This window comes from Nicotiana tomentosiformis, chromosome 3 (genome assembly GCF_000390325.3).
Source record: "Nicotiana tomentosiformis chromosome 3, ASM39032v3, whole genome shotgun sequence".
Classification (NCBI taxonomy): domain Eukaryota; kingdom Viridiplantae; phylum Streptophyta; class Magnoliopsida; order Solanales; family Solanaceae; genus Nicotiana; species Nicotiana tomentosiformis.
In genome coordinates this window covers 124271726-124288410 of record NC_090814.1, presented here as the reverse complement: position 1 = coordinate 124288410, position 16685 = coordinate 124271726, and the positions used below count along the sequence as shown (strand labels likewise).

The 16685-nt window shown below is 35.1% G+C and overlaps 2 protein-coding genes across 2 annotated transcripts; one reads left to right on the top strand and one right to left on the bottom strand.

Annotated features, from left to right (window-relative positions):
- Nucleotides 1–972: 972 nt before the first annotated feature.
- On the top strand, nucleotides 973–6234 carry LOC104092698 (L-2-hydroxyglutarate dehydrogenase, mitochondrial). The gene is made up of 5 exons (XM_070197544.1): nucleotides 973–1489; nucleotides 2833–3114; nucleotides 3305–3738; nucleotides 5388–5547; nucleotides 5913–6234. The coding sequence occupies exons 1-5, from the start codon at nucleotides 1202–1204 to the stop codon at nucleotides 6024–6026; spliced, it is 1278 nt and encodes a 425-aa protein (XP_070053645.1). The 5' UTR covers nucleotides 973–1201; the 3' UTR covers nucleotides 6027–6234.
- Nucleotides 6235–6506: 272 nt separating this feature from the next.
- On the bottom strand, nucleotides 6507–14415 carry LOC104092697 (probable U3 small nucleolar RNA-associated protein 11). The gene is made up of 9 exons (XM_009598354.4): nucleotides 14080–14415; nucleotides 11094–11267; nucleotides 10914–11004; nucleotides 10257–10348; nucleotides 10069–10162; nucleotides 9869–9948; nucleotides 7903–7986; nucleotides 6997–7096; nucleotides 6507–6913 (listed from the first exon to the last, which is right to left on the bottom strand). The coding sequence occupies exons 2-9, from the start codon at nucleotides 11147–11149 to the stop codon at nucleotides 6821–6823; spliced, it is 690 nt and encodes a 229-aa protein (XP_009596649.1). The 5' UTR covers nucleotides 11150–11267; nucleotides 14080–14415; the 3' UTR covers nucleotides 6507–6820.
- Between the last annotated feature and the right edge of the window lie 2270 nt (nucleotides 14416–16685).

The window sequence follows — 16685 nt, the reverse complement described above, 5'->3', positions numbered from 1 at the left end:
CTTAATTATTTGTGTTGAATTAAACCATGTATCGTTTAAACCGCGTACAAATTTAATTGTTACCTAATTTTGGGGTAAACATGGAGAAATAACTTTGAGTTTTGAAAATCGTTGTATAAATAAGTTTGCAAATATTAAAAAATGATATTTTAAAAATATCTCAAATACACTAATTATATCAAAATTACTTTTACAATTCTTTTAAACAAATGACATCTTAAATGATTGTTGGACTAAAGAGGAAATATGTTGACTGGAGTTTTGACACACTATCAATTTAATTAGAATATTGTTCATCAAATAAATAACTTTTACGATACCATCTCTATGGGGAAAATTTTCATTTTATGTATTTGACCCGGTCAAACGACGATAAAGCCTTTGAAGGCTGTGATGTTTCAATCTGACCCCCAAAACGTCGAGGCTATGTGAGGAAGTTAAATCGCTGTCGAGGTCGAGATGGTTTAACAGAAGACAAAGGCGAGGACGGTCATCTGCCTTCGGTACTAATTAGGATTTTGTGGCCCATGTAACCTTATAAATAGAAAGAGATGTAGTTCATAAGGGGATTGAAACTTTTGTAAAGAATTTTTCTGTGCAAGATTCTCACTTTATTGAATAGAAATAAAACTTCACTTTACACTTCCTTTCTTTTATCCATCTCTCCGAATCCAAGAAGAATCTAAATATACAATTGCTTATCATCGTCCATCATTGTGAGAAAGCATATCTAAAGATTTCTTGTGTGGTGATCATTATCTCATCTACTATTTATTATTATTTATTACTACTTTTTATATTTATAAGTCTTTATTGTTCAATCAATGCTTCAAGATAGTCTTGTCTAGTATTACATATTAAGTATTTATCCTAAAAGTGCTAGATCCGCTATTAAATATTAATATTGACCACGATCAACCCTATTTTTTTATAAATCTAATTGTATAAAAATCAAAATTTAATTTTTGGGTCATACACCATCTGCATCAACAATTATTTTGTGAATAGGAATATGTATGTAGGATTCATATAGCTTAACAGAAATGTACAACCCTAAAGTATGTTTTCAGAAGAAAGAAAAACAAAAAGGGAAGATTTATCATCTCAGATCCACCTATTTTGAGATGACTGATAAGTAGCGACTAGGTTGACACTTGACAGATTCATTTCAGGTTCCCCGAGCAGCGCCATCTAGAAGTCCATGTTGGGGACGATGAAACCTACAAACTCAATCACAAAAACAATATCCCATAAACTCAAGAATATCAGCAGAACCCCATTATCATCATCATCAATTCCAAAGGAGAAGGTGGATTGTTTGGTAATAGGGGCTGGTGTAGTGGGCATAGCAGTGGCTAAAGAGCTTAGTGTGAAGCATGGCAGAGAAGTTTTGGTGGTTGATTCTGCCCCAACTTTTGGGACTGGTACCAGTTCTCGCAATAGTGAAGTTATTCATGCTGGCATTTATTATCCTCCTAATTCTCTCAAGGTCCTTCTCCCCTTTAATTTTCTACCGCGATTTTTTTTTCTCTATGCATACCCCATTAAGCATTAACTTAAAAATTTGAATGATAAAGTCTATCAATCGAGTTTTTTGTTTTTCTTATACTTTAATCTTGTTGTTAAACACTCCCAATTAAGCATGAATTTGAAGTTTGAACTTTGATACTGCTAATCAGTCCACTTTGTTGTCTTCTTTTCTACTGTAACGTTTTCTTTTTTGAGCATTCCCCTATTAAGCATGAACTAGTAGTTTGGATTTTGACACTGCTAATCAGTGAGTTTAGTGTCTTTTTTCTAGAACTATCCACCGTTAAGCATGGATTAGAAGTTTGAATTTTGATTCTGCTAATGAATCCTTCCTCTCTCTTTTTTTCCTTGTATTTTAATGTTTTCTCTACACATTGCCAGTTAAGCTGAAAGTTTGAATTTTGATACTGTTAATCCAGTTTCTTGTATTCTTGTTATGTAATCTTGTGTCTAAAAATTAAGCATGAACTGGAAGTTTGAATTTGATTCTGCTACATTTAGGTATTTTCTCTTCTGCTGCAATCTTGCTGCTAAACATTATTCATTAAACATGAACAGAAAGTTGAACTTTGATAAATCTAGTCAGTCAAATGAGTATTCCTAGTTATTTGGAAGAGGATAAATTAGTGGCATCTGTTAAGCTTTGGTGGTAAAAGTTGAGTGTCCTACTGACTGGTTATGCATTGCTCCTCCTCTTTTACATCTACAACTGGCAATACAAGATGCCGCATGAAGAAACTAGTTGTCTTAACTTGATTATAGTACATTTATCTGGTGTCTGAAATTCAATTTGAGTTCAAGCTTGATCTGATAGTTGATTATCATGACTGCAAATCGAGTGCTATATTTCGAGCTAACCCTGAAAATTATTTTGAATCCTCGATGTACAATACTCATATTTGCGCATATGCTGTATGGATATTAGATGTACAATACCATGCAAATTAGTGCTAGTTGGCTTGACAATAGTGATTTTTATCTTTTCTTGGTTCAATGCAAACTCTTATCTTCTGAGGGTCTATTGGAAACAGCCTCTCTGCCCTTCCAAGGGTAGGGGTAAGGCTGCGTACATCTTACCCTCCCCAGACCCCACTCGTGGGAGACTACTGGGTTTGTTGTTGTTGTTGTAATGCAAACTCTTATCTTACTCGTACTGATCTCTTGTTTTGAAGCTGTAAAGGAGTGAGCGCCATTATTGGAATGTGGAATGTAATAGTTCTGTAAATTTCATAACACTATCATAATCAGCTCTACTGCGTGGAGCTCCCACGCCTGAGCTTTAACTTTGAAACTGTATCGCAGGCATTTTTCTGTGTTAGAGGGAAAGAATTGCTCTACAAGTATTGCAAAGATCATGAAGTTCCACACAAGCAGATAGGCAAGCTTATAGTTGCTAATGGTTTATCAGAGATTCCAAAGTTGAGTGCTCTCATGACTCGAGGAATTCAAAATGGGGTTGAGAGTCTGACGATGGTGGACAGTTATGAAGCTATGACACTGGAGCCTGAATTGCAATGTCTTAAAGCTTTATGGTCACCTTCCTCGGGAATAGTTGATAGCCATTCATTGATGCTATCATTGGTGGTATTGCTTCTCACCATTCAGTTTCCTATTATACTGTCATATTGTTGCTAGCTAATCTACATTCGAAGAGCTAATCCTTTAGAACTTAGGAAGTGAAATTTTCTCATTACTTAGAGGAGATCATTATTTGTTTACCTTTTAGAACCATTGATATGATATTGACAGGACTATGACCATACCGTGGCTTTAGGGCGAAGCTGAAAGTCACGGCACGACTTTCTCCTACAATACTGCGGTTATTGGTGGTCATATTGAAGGAAATGAAATTCAAATTCATGTTTCTGGGAGCAATGCTATTGCAAACTGGAATGGGAGGTCCGAATTGGACTCTGAACTAATTCTTGTTCCCAAGCTTGTCGTAAATTCTGCAGGCTTAAGCGCTCCAGCCATTGCAAAACGAATGAAAGGCCTACCTAATGGTATTATTCCTGCTTCTCACTATGCTCGTGGTTGCTACTTCACCCTGTCAAACACTAAATCCCCTTTCAAGCACTTGATTTATCCTATACCTGAGGTTGGTGGCCTTGGAGTGCATGTGACCTTGGATTTGAATGGCCAAGTCAAATTTGGTCCTGATGTTGAATGGATAGAAGGAATTCATGATATTCCGAGCTTCCTCAACATGTAAGTCCTCATTGGACACACAGAATAATAACTCATATCAGTTCTTTCTAGACAGTTTTATGTGGATAAATTTGACTATGATGGTTTCTAAACTAGCTAATTCTATTATCAGTTGTTTTAACATACTTTGCACCTTTCTATGTTTAGACCCTTAAAAATTTTCTATTTTCCCATCAATACCCAAATTTGTTCTTCATGTTCAGAAGAGTCTCAGAAGTAACCTGAATGATGAACTAATTTTAGTTTTAGCTTGTTCTTTCTGATAGTTCAAATTTATTTAGATTGCATCAAGATTTGTCTCAGAGATTGTATTTTTCAGTTAGGAGACTTAGGGGTTTAACATTTTAGAAGTTTTCAAGCTTCTTTAAAATGTTCCTTGATAGCTTTATTCAGCAAGAATTCAGATATGATTCAGGAGGCAAGAGTTGTAATTAACTGTAGGAAGTTCTGTTATGTCTTTGTTCTTATCTCTGGACGGTGGTCTTCAAGCTATAGAATTGACAGTTCATCTTTGTTTGCGCTGCCTGATGCTCAAAATTTTGCGGACTCCTTATATTGGGAAATGCAACAAGGTGTTGGAAAAAAAATGGTACCTAAATTAAGAGCCCGTTTGGATTGGCTTAAAAAAAATGGCTTTTAAGTTAAGTGCTTAAAAGCACTTTATAAGTGCTGGAACTTGTTTTATAAATAAGCAGTTACGTGTTTGGATAAAAGTGTTGAAACTTAAAACAAGTTGATGAAGTGTTTGGTAAACAAATGCTGGTAAGCACTTTTTCTTGTTAAAATGACTGAAATATCCTTAAAGTTGTTAACATTATAAAGAAGATGATGACCATAATATTATATTTTCCGTTCATAGCTTCAAATTCAGGGATAACACGTAAATTCATTGAATGATTTGATTTTAGAATATAGTTACACCAATTAAAAAAAAAAGGAAGGATTCAACGACCAAAAAAATTAAATGTTATGGAACCAAAAAAAGAAGCCAAAAGAACAATATTTACAAAATATTGGAATGTATCAAACATTATTTAAAAAACTATTGTTTGCTTCACGTTAAGAACTTCAAGAAATTGACAAATATTGGAGAATGGGGAAAAAAAATAGTATGTTGTTGGGTTTTTACTTAGGAGTAATTTCGGGATTAAGAAAAATTATAAGGGATAAGAATGTAATATCCTTGGTCAAAGCAATATGGCTTTTAAGCCAATTTAGAAAAAGTTGGGTTTTCCAACTTATTGGTTTTGGCTTTTTTTAAGCAGATTTTAACTTTTTTTTAAGCCCATTTTTTGGTTGCCAAACACTTCCACAAGTTAAAAACTGCTTAAAAGCTGGTTTGAAGCCCATCCAAACAGGCTCTAAGTCAAAAGCTCACCGTTTCAAGAACTTGTAACTGTCTATGCGCAGCAATGATGAATTCTCGGACGGATAATTTTATATGAAGCTAAGGTGAATGTTTGGACAGATAATGTAAATATTTTAGTTCGGACTTCACCTTTTGAGTATTTCAACCAGTTACGTTCTTTACGCATAATAAGGAAATAGAATTGCAGAACTGTCAAAATATCTGTTTAATGCTGGAAATGGTTAGTCTTCTTGCATTAGAAGACAATTCTCCTTTATGATATATGCTTATGATATTCTAGGTTTGATTATTCTGTGCGTGAAGACCGTGCAAAGCAATTCTACCCAGCGATAAGAAAATACTACCCTGGTCTGAAGGATGGATCTTTGGAGCCAGGTTATGCAGGCATCAGACCAAAGCTTTCTGGTCCAGAAGAGGGGTCTACAGATTTTGTAGTTCAGGTAATATCGTACTTATTCTGGGATTTTAATCCAAATGCTCCCTGAAGTTTAGGAGCAGATATGTTTTCATCCCTATTATATTACTCTGATCACGTATAGTTCTTTAAGTTTGACAAAATTAAGCACATCTGGTCCAACTGACGAAATTTTAACGAATCCCTACAAAATTGTATGCGTTTTTTCTGCACGACCAAGTTATTGAAAATACCCTGGTTGGGTTTTCTTCCCATGCTTATCAGACAAGAATTGTCAGAACACATGAAGCATTGACATTTTGGTTACCTTTCATGTTTCATGTTTTTTGTTAGATTTCAATTTTATTCCATCTGCTAATTTTGACAGTCTCTAAAACACACATTTTGCAGGGAGAGGACATTCATGGTATATCTGGTTTAGTTAACTTGTTTGGGATTGAATCCCCAGGCCTAACTTCCTGTATGGCTATTGCGGAGCATGTTGCAGCTAAATTACTGAAATAATATGAGATTCCTGTTCTCACACTGAATTGATATTTGAACATCCTGAAGTTTCAGGTTTTGAATTGAAGAACTCTATGGTCATAGAAATGTATTATAATTGAAATTTGCCATCTAAGGATATATTGTATGTTGCTAGTGACTTGAGGAACAAAGAAAATACATTAGTGTCTTTGGCTTGTTGGGTCGTGACACTGTATCATCTTATAAAGTTTCTTGACTTCTGTAGGAAAATCATGATGAATATCTATATTACAAACTTCATTATCAGCAAAAAAAATCGCTTCTCTTTGTGTGTTGTTTCTCAAACAAAACCACAATCGTTTTGGCATAGCTTGTTTCAACTGCGCATTTTGTTGTTTTACTGCTGTTCAAATGTTATCCGCCTCAAAGTATTCGGAACTGCAGGATCAGAAAATGGAATTTAGAAAACTGAGCTTAGTAGGAGAAAATTTCACATGCATTTGCACTTGTACACACCAGTTGCTAGAAGCAAATCCTGTAATTGTGAAGAAGCTATCATTCTCACATTCAATTGCCATTTTACACACAGCCAAAGCCTCTTAAGCACCAACTGGAACTAAGATTAATATTAATATTTAAATGTTTGAGATGTTCCACGAAGTGATGCATGAGTTCCATCTAAAGATTTCACCCAGACAGTAGCAACCAAAAAAATTGTAGAACTTCAATACCCAATGAAGCCAAGTAGGCAGCTGTTTTACAGACTTTCACCTGAATTCTTGATATGACCATCCAAAACACTTCCTCGTACTTGTATTATAACATCGAAATTCTCATCGCTTTCGTTCTTGTCTCCACTTGTAGACAGGTTTGGTTGTTGGGTTCACAAGCTCCTCTTCACGAAGCTTGCGTTTCCTTCCCGATTTCTGGTAACAAGAAAAGAGTTATTCTGAAGTCACAGTTCAAGATCTTGAATATGACGAACATAAAACCTGAAATGTATAAACACCTGTAATTCTTTCTGAATGGCCATATCCATGTACAGTTTCTCTAAGTCTCTCACTCTGCCCTTTCTTGCTTCCAACTCTCTATAGGAGGCAGCTGTCTTCCTGCGCAGGAGATTCCAACAATGAACAACTTCACAAATTTTGCTCTGATACCAACGGGAATTAGTGTACACATTCAAGAAAGTGCAAGAATCTACCCTTATCCCAGCTTTAAAAAATACTAAAAATTATAGGATTAATGCAACTCTTTTATCAAATTTAATGTCGCACTCTATGCAGAGTGTTGAAGGCATTAGTGATTCCTTAAGAACCAAGAATAGAACTTGTAACAATTGATTTCCAAGAACAATTTACAGAAGCAAGACCAACACTTGTTCAAGTAAACTAAACATATTAAAGTTCTTTCCAGGCATATCCCAAATGGATACTTTTCTCTTTCAATTGCATTCCTTCCTCTCTGCAGTTACAAAGTGCTCGATTGGGATTGAATCGAATGTAAGAAACAAACTACCCTCAGCTTTAAAAATAAACCTTGTCCAATTTTAACAGAAAAAACAAGGCATTTTATGATGTGGTTGAATTTTTTAGCTCCTCTCGACCAGTGAGCCTAAAATAATAAAAGGTAGAAGAATGTTTTCTGGTATAAAAAGGACTGAACCTTTTCAAAAAATTTATCAACTATAAGGGATAAGAAGATAATGTAAGTTTGGATTGCAATTGACGTATTCTTCTAGACATCACTAAACTAGTAAGTTCCTACATCCGAAAATGGTTGATAAGCTCTAAATCAAATGCTAAAAGGTTAAACCTTATACAAGTTCAAACATAATTGTTTTTTGATTATTAAAGAGTTCAAAACATGACAAATTAATCTGCACTACAATATAAATGGAATAAACTGATAGTACCTTCTAATACTACTAGGCAAGTTCTCAGAAGCAGCCAAATTACTATGTTCTGATGCTTTAGACGCTAGCTCTTCTGCCTCCTCCCTGTAAATAAGCAAAACAAAGAAAGTAAGGAATTTGAAGGAAACTGCAGCACAAAGAAGATCTTTTAACAGAAGCGGCAAATTTAAAGTAATATATACATTGAGGCAGAGGGAGGGAAAAAAGAAAAGAAATGCTACAAAATATGCAACTCTCATAAGAATTCGTGGTCATAATCCAAGGAATTAAAAGATACATAGCAACTGTATTCCAATGGAAGCACCAAAACATAAGGTGTATGATAGATCAAAACAAACACTTTTTTAGCTGTCCAAAACGATAGTAACAGATTCTAATAAAGCTCTTGGCAGTTCCTTATATGGCACCACGTGATCCTCTTCTCAAAAAATGTGGGGCATTAATAAGAGAAGCCAAAAAATTGATAAAAGTTAAAAGAAAATAGTATGCTTTGACTGTTTGAGGCTAATAAACTAACTTAAAAACAGGAAAAAAAAAAGGTAAAGATAATGAAAAATATAGGTCCTGAGAGGCTGAAACCCCACTGCATGATTCAAGCTTGACACTGAAATCCTCTAACAGTTTCAGCTATTGAGTAATTCTTTTATTATTATTTTTGCTTTTTATTATTTTTCAAAAAGCCCAAGTTGAGTTAGTTTCAACGATACAGCATTAGTTCAGGCTCTTGAGTAGTTCATCTGTGAGTGCCAGTAAATTTATTTAGAAAGACACCTGCTATGGTTGTGTATAATTAGGACAAATGAAACCAGAAGGAGAGGAGATTATTTGTGAATAAAGCTTGAGCATCCATTAGAGATAACACCTAATAAAAGAGGAGGGAATCGTTAGTCCTCCATAGACATGGCTCAATTGTCATATGGTACAAGTCAACATAGATCAAGTCAAGTGATGAGGTTTCAACTCAGGAAGAAAGCTAAACACAGAATGCAGTTTGTCAGGTCATTAAGTAGATAACTCCAAATGAATCATTTAGTCGTATGGTAAAAGTCAACTATTTTCTGAATAATGAGGTTCAACCCATGAAAAGAAATCTAAATATTGAACGCAATTGGTCAGGTCAATGACAATCAAGTAGATATCTCCAAACGTGATTGTGTTCTATGTTGCACGGATTGGGATGCAGGTATCCGATCCGGGTGCGGATCTAGAGGTTGGATCCTTTATAATCCAAATTTTAAGATTTGGAGGTATAGATCTAAGTATGGATATAGGTGTAGGGATTCGGCTAAAAATAATTCAAAATTTTAAAAATAACAACAACAAACAACAACAACAACCCAGTATGATCCCACTAGTGGGGTCTGGGGAGGGTAGTGTGTACGCAGACCTTACCCCTACCCTGGGGTAGAGAGGTTGTTTCCGATAGACCCTCGGCTCCATCCCTCCAAGAACTCCCCACCTTGCTCTTGGGGTGACTCGAACTCACAACCTCTTGGTTGGAAGTGGAGGGTGCTTACCACTAGAGCAACCCACTCTTGTCTAAAATATTAAAAATAGATCTACAAAAATATCCTAAATTATGAGAAATATTTTAAGGAAAACTTATAGGTTCTGGAGTGCAACCAATAATTCAATCTTTCATTTTGAGAATTTCTCAAGTTGTAGGCACTAGCAGGCAACAACTAAAATTCAATCTTTCATTTTTCATTTTTCCTCAAATTTGTCCATGGATTGTGGTCAAAGAACCTGATCTCGATTGACTACATCTGGTACGAATCCCACACCCTTACTAGTACTAGTATCGTGTCGACACGGGTGCGGTGGCCAAAATGAAGAGTCCGCGCAATATAGATTGTGTTTTGTGTGCATAGGCAAATCAAAACAAGAATGTAAAGCTAAGTTATTTCAATGTATTCGACGGAAAGTCTAAAGAGGGATACAGAATTCAAGGCATCTTATTTCTAACCTATCTTCGGCATAGTAGACACGTCTATTTGATGGCTGATTATCAAGAGAGTGCAGTGTGGCAGTTAACTTCTCAATTTTCTGCATACAATAAGAGTTATTGTCTTATTGACAAGAAGGAAGCATAAGAGATTTCTCAATCGTTTGGCTCAAGAAGAGAGAGAGAGATTAAAACATGAACCACATTTTGCAAATCTATACCTTTTTCTCAGTCTGAACTTTCTGTAAAATATAGCCTATATCCTGAGTTTTCATTAACATGAGTTCCTCTGGAGTGTATTTATTTACTTGACTCCTGGAAACATCGAAACAGTATCCAACAAGTCAGGTAAATCACGAATGAGGAAGAAATTAGCGCAACCCAACATATATGAATATTCATATCTTACTCCAATCTATGAACTCCATCCACAGTTTTTGTTTTAACCATCTTGAAGTAGAACTCATCTGGATTCCGAAATGCTGCTTTTTCCTTGAGTTTCTGTAAAGCAAATAATAAATATAATTCACATATCTGATCATATAAAATGTAAAAAGATCAGTGTCGACTGAGATGCGGTACCACCACCAAAGAAAAATAAAGAACATTCAAGGATCCCTTCAAATTGACTAATTGCAAAACACAATCAATGGTTCTGAATTCTGATCCCTTTTTTTAATACCAGTGACGCCCCTGCCCACTTGCCGCACATCGACTATTTCACCGGGTACATTGCTACCTCGCACCATCACAGGTACGGCATAACTCTGCCCCCAAGGCTTAGGGAAAGAAATGACTAGGTATCGTGTGCCTCCGCTGTAATTCTGATCTTCTAATACAGATAAACTATAAAAACCCAATTGCCGCAAGCTGACTTTCTTGCAGCAAATATCACACAACCCTAACTTATTCACGTCTCAATCACGTATTAAGCTACAAAATACTTCGATTTTTCATGGGCTGCCAAGTCTAATTCAACTAATATCGTATCTAATCCTATCTTCTAACTTCAAACCCTTTCAATTCCTAGTAGAATAAAAAATAAAATAAAAATAAAAAAAGTTACCCGTAAAGTTTGCTCCTTTTTGTGGAATGCTGTCGCCCGCACCACATAATCTTTGTGTTTCTCGAGCAATCCAAATTTTTTCCTAGCTTGTCTGATATAATAGACAACAAAATCAAAAAACAGATTAAACTAAAGCAACTCAAAAACACAGAATTAATTTATGCAAGTAATATCACTTACGGCTGAGCTCGCTCCTTATGAGCTCGTCTAGGAATAGCATTCTTGAACGATGACATTTTACAATTGATTCACTGAAGTAACAACCACTATTCTGTCAAAGATTCACGAACAGAACTTACAGCGCCGAGAAACACAAACGAAAACGGCAGACCGAAACATCAAGAGAGGAGCCAGCTGAGACGAGGCACAGCAATTAGAGGAAAATGGCAAATATGATCCAATCACGTTTGGGTAGATTTGAAAATGGTACCTTAGGTACACTCATAAGCGGTTTTAGTCCTCTAAATTTGTTAAAAGTTAACGCTTTTTATCTTTATCAAATATATCTATCTATCACCCTATCTATGTATCTATATCTATCTATATGATCCAATCACGAATATTTCAAGCTAAATATTGAACGATAAAAATATTCCTAAAATATTAATAGCCTTTTATGCCCTTAAATAACTAAAATATTTGTTTAATGAAGCAAGTTGAAGGTGGATGTAATTGTAATATTAAAAATATTATCAATTTCGATTTAAAGTAGAACTTTTGTTGACTGGTTCGAAATTTGTTTTGGGTAATGACTGATAGGGAGTTCCATCGACTGACGAAGCGTTAATATCGTTGCCTTTCCCTCCCTCTAATTCTACATTTTCAATTGTGTTTTCAATACGACTACGGCTAGGGTTAGGACCAAACACAGACGGAGAATCAGAAAATAATGAAAAACTAGGACTGGACATGACTGAGGCAACAAATGTAGCAACTACTTGGGTTAAAGAATGATGTTATGCACGGCGCCACCATCTACGCGCACAGTGCTTCCGACCCATAGTGAAAACAACAACTCACATATATTTATTCAAATATTTATTCACAAAAGTACAATAAAAAAATACAAAAAATCTATGATTTTGAAAAGCCACTTTCACTAAAATGTACTTTTACATCCAAAAATTTCGCCTAGAAATTACTATTTGACGAAGAGATAGAACGAAATCTGAAGAAAAAATTCAAAAGTTGAATCAGTAAATGCTTGGTGAAATATGGGTTCTCATGGTTTGGCTATGGAGGTTTCGAAACTAAGTCTATAACGTTAAAGGACGAAGGCAAATTAAATGAGGCATTAAATGACGGTGGGTATAGGTGTCACACCTCCTTTTTTCCGAGGGGGTAGGGAGTTTTTTTCAATTAAAGTGACACTATTCGAAATGAGATTATTTATTTAATTTAGAGTCACCACTTGGAATAATTTATGGTGTCCCAAGTCACCGGTTCATTTTAAATTCCAAATCGGGGAAATTTAACTCTGTTTTAAAGTCTCTGAAACCAGAAGACCGGGTAAGGAATTCTGTTAACCCGGGAGAATGTGTGAGGCACTCTCAAGTTCTGTGGTTTTAGCACGGTCGCTCAACTATTAATAATTGGCCTAGTTATCTGATTTAATACATGTTTTAAACCTATGTGCATTTTTATTCCTTTTACTACTTTTATTACATTACTGCATTTTAAACTTTTATGGAATTAATATGAGACGAGTTACGTTGTAGTACACTCGTTGTTTATAAACATCGCAAATTGCGTCACGTGAAACGCATCCATAATCTACAATGTGTTTAATTTTATTTATTATTATTTGAAGTTGTGATCGAGTCACGTGAAACGCACACTCGAATTGGAGATTACGTATCATGACTATGCCATGAGAACCATACCCATAGTCACGATGATTATTATTAACGCGCCTAAAGCAAACTACGGTGTTCATAATTGTTTTCCTAAACTAATTTGGGGTTACTGGAGTATCAAGAGCTTATGTCATCTCATTCGTGGGTTCAAATGATTTCGGAATGTCAAAGGTCTGTTTCGCGACAAAGATAGAAGAGTTAGGGAAAGAGGATTGGGAATTAACTGTATTTAAAGGGAAAAAAAATTCCATTGATGGATGGATGATAGCTTATAATTAAACCACATTTCTTATTTCAATTAACCAAATCGATGTGGATTTTTAAACAGAAAAACTGGCACAAGTTGAAATTTGTTTAGGCACTCAAATTGGACTTTTAGCTATTACATATACATATAAAAATGAACTTCAAGTAATAGTTTAAACGTCTTCTGCCTTATAAAGGAAGAACAGACCACGGGCTCATTGAGCGAGCCCAAAATAAATCTGATCAGGGGTCGAAAGTCTGTTAGGGCTCCAAAATAAATTTAAAGCTTCGCTAGGCCAGTTTTTTGGCCCAATGATTGGGAACCAAACTTAATGACTCAAGACTTCATCTATCATTGAAAGAAAAAATATAGTAATTTAAGCATAATCCCAAAATGAATATATACGATTCAAATTCTAATTACAACACCAATATCTCATAACTAATTTGCCATTCAAATACGCTAGTAATAGCTATTCTAACAAGGCTGGTCAATGAACTTCACTTTAACTCATATGAACTTCTATAGCTAACCATTGTAACCTAGCTGTTAAATGTATGAAAAACTATGAAACTCATACACTATATACTTCTGCAATTTAAAGTGTTGTATTGGCTCCTTCAGAGATGACTCCGACCAACTCGTGGTCAAATCCATCCATGCCGCCACATCTTAATACCATTTTTGAGCGCAAATCATTAGTTAGACAATAACAGGCTATAGAAGATGATGAACTGATTAATAAAATATTTTTAACAAACTAAAATAGTTTCAACATAAAGAAATCAACCAAGGAGGAACACTAAACAGTCTAGAACACACTGGACAACCAATTCAAGTGAGCAGAAGCTAGGGCAAAGGGTTCTGGCTTGCATTATTCAACACATCAAACTAGTAGAAATAAATCATAATAAAGTTAGCTAAATTTCAATCCACTAATCGACAGAATAATTATAAGAGAATCAACATATGAATATAGTAAAAGTTCAGGATTTTATGGAAACAAATAAAGAGATTGATTCATTCATGTCAAAAATAGCAACTCAATTTTACAGATGAGCACCTGATTACTGCAAGATAGACAAGATAGAAAATAGATCTCTGAAGTTGAGAAGTGCAACAAGAAAACACAGCTTAAACGGTAGCAGCCAATAGCAGTGGAAAAAGCATACAGGAGCTTTGATCTTCAAATCAAAAATCCAGCAGTAAAACCAAAGACCAATAAAACTCTAATGCCAAATCATAGCCAAATGAGAGGGAAGTTCTCAATTTTCAAAAAGAAGAAAAATTGAAGTCCAAATCTGTTTCCAAGTCAGTCTCAAAATGAAGGAAAAGAAATCTGAATTTCAGAGGTTTCTTAGGGTGAAAATCCGTTTTGAATCTAGAGAGAGTAAAAATGAGAGGAGATAAGGTCTTATATCGAGAATGAAATCTGTTGTGTGCACAGAAAAATCAGAAAATAATTCTAGAATGTTAGTCCCTAAAATTTAGGAAAAAAATAACTTTTCAACTGAAAAGGGATAGATGTCCCAGTTTCTAGATAATTCTTTTTATTTTTTACCCTTTTTACTTTTATTTTTACCTCTTTTTCACCCTAAATTTTAACTAATTTGTACTTTAATCCCTTCTACTACCTTCTAACACTTTCTCAGCAGCTAAAACAAAAGATTCCCTAAATTTCTATCTCATTTACCCCCCTTAGACTTTTGTTAATTACAAACAAACTAAACACAAAAGATTCGACCAGATTGGAAATCAAAATAGAGCAAACAATGTGCAAAAAATCAAACAATTTAACCAATAAACCCTAATTCAAACATGGTGACTAACTAAATCTGGATCGACTAGCCTACAAGCTAACTATTATGCAATTAAAACTATTAATCTAACCATATAAAAACAATATGTGAAATGTCTACTAAAAATGCAAAAATAGGGATTCATTTGAAATCAACCAAGAACAATTAATCTGAGACAAAAAAAAGGTCGAAAGGTTACCGATCGATGCCATATAGATGCAGGTCAGAAGAAAACTGAGGATATACCAAACTCCGACAGGCATAACAAATTCCGGCAGTTGTGAGATGAACTAAGACCAACATCAATCGATTTCTCTCATCAAGAGCAATCAATTGATGTAGGTTTCGAGTTCAAACGGGCCGAGATTAAGGAGAAATTAGAAAAGGACAGATTTAGATTTTTTTGACCTTCTTAGATCTATGATTCGACCAATTTGATGGGGCTTTTGGGGAAATTGAAGGTGGATTATAGCTGAGGGAGTGCTGGAGGTTGTAAGGTGGTGATTTGGAGTCATTTGGAGAGTGCCGTCAGCGAAGGTTTTTGGGGAGGCTTTGGAAGGGGGGGGGAGGGTCGGTTCGGACAGTTAAAAGGGAGATGGGAAGGGAGTTGCGAGTCATTGGATTAATGGAAATGAAGGGCTGAGATTTAAGGGATCAAAACGAGGTCGTTTTGGGTTGAGGTTGTGGACCGGATTGAACCATGAGTATTGGACTGGGCGGATTGGAGAATTGGGCCGCTAAAATGGCTATTGGCCCAAATTATGAGTAAATCAAACAAAAAAAAACCCTTATTTTTCTTTATTTCTTTTTCTCTTGATTTTTAAATCCGAAACAAATTAAATAAGAACCCTAAATTAGTCTAATTCGTAAAATTAATCTATCTTAATTATTTTCCATTAACTTAATATTATTTAATTTAAAACTAAAAGCTAAAATGTTAACAAGACCATTGTATTTTCTTGTAATTTTTGTTTAATAATGCAACTAATAAATGTAATTAAATCCTAAAAATACAAATAAAAACCTAAAATGCTATGCAATGAAGATTTGGATATTTTGTGATATTTTTCATGATTTTTGAAATATTAAATATGCACAAAATGCAACTAAAATGCAAACAATAATTAACAAGAAATTCCTAAAAGTTCTAATTAGAAATAATTAGAGAAAAGAAAAAAAAAACTATTTTTGCAAAATTTGTAGGAGTATTTTTTGTGAGGCAAAAATTATGTGCTCACAGCTGCCCCTCTTTGCTCGGAAACATGAAGAGATTTCGGGCAAAGATAAAGTGAGAAATTACGAGCAATATTTGCCCGTTGGACACTCCATGGGAAGCATTTTAAAAAACTTTGACCGAACCTTGCTTCGGAGGTTGCCTACATATCCTTGGCTATAAAGGAATCACGTCGGTATAGTTCTAGAAGTTTTGGTAGCTGAGACTACCGAGAAGCTGTGATTTCACTGCTGCTGCTGCTATTGCTGCTTGCTGAGCTCCTTATTACACCAAAGTCAAAAATGAAAAAGACTAACTAAGCCTATCAACTACGAGTTACAAGATTCCTATCTATAAGTCTTCTGAAGTTTGATCGTGAGTCTTGGATGGTTCTTCACGCAGACTCTGATCTGAATCTTGATGCTTGCTAGCTGCAGGTACTAGTTCATTCTTCTTCAGCTTTTCTAATCAAGACGGGACATGCAGAGCTTATGGCTTCAGTCATGTCTTGAGCAGTCCATATCTTTTCTCCGCTTCTGCACTTTGAGCTCACTTCTTTTCCATTTCTTTCACTATTTTGTATTGAGACTTCTTTTTGGTTATCTCTAACCCTGTGCCTCGAGGTAAAAACCTGCTCAGACACCAAAATAAATGAAT

Excerpts from the sequence above, each read along its gene's own strand:
- LOC104092697 (XM_009598354.4), bottom strand. The coding sequence starts at position 11,149 with ATGTCATCGTTCAAGAATGCTATTCCTAGACGAGCTCATAAGGAGCGA. Across the intron at positions 11,005-11,093 it reads CATAAGGAGCGAGCTCAGCC|ACAAGCTAGGAAAAAATTTG; the intron begins GTAAGTGATATT and ends CTATTATATCAG. Across the intron at positions 6,914-6,996 it reads CCATTCAGAAAGAATTACAG|AAATCGGGAAGGAAACGCAA; the intron begins GTGTTTATACAT and ends TCTTGTTACCAG.
- LOC104092698 (XM_070197544.1), top strand. The coding sequence starts at position 1,202 with ATGTTGGGGACGATGAAACCTACAAACTCAATCACAAAAACAATATCC. Across the intron at positions 3,115-3,304 it reads CATTGATGCTATCATTGGTG|GGCGAAGCTGAAAGTCACGG; the intron begins GTATTGCTTCTC and ends CCGTGGCTTTAG. Across the intron at positions 5,548-5,912 it reads CTACAGATTTTGTAGTTCAG|GGAGAGGACATTCATGGTAT; the intron begins GTAATATCGTAC and ends CACATTTTGCAG.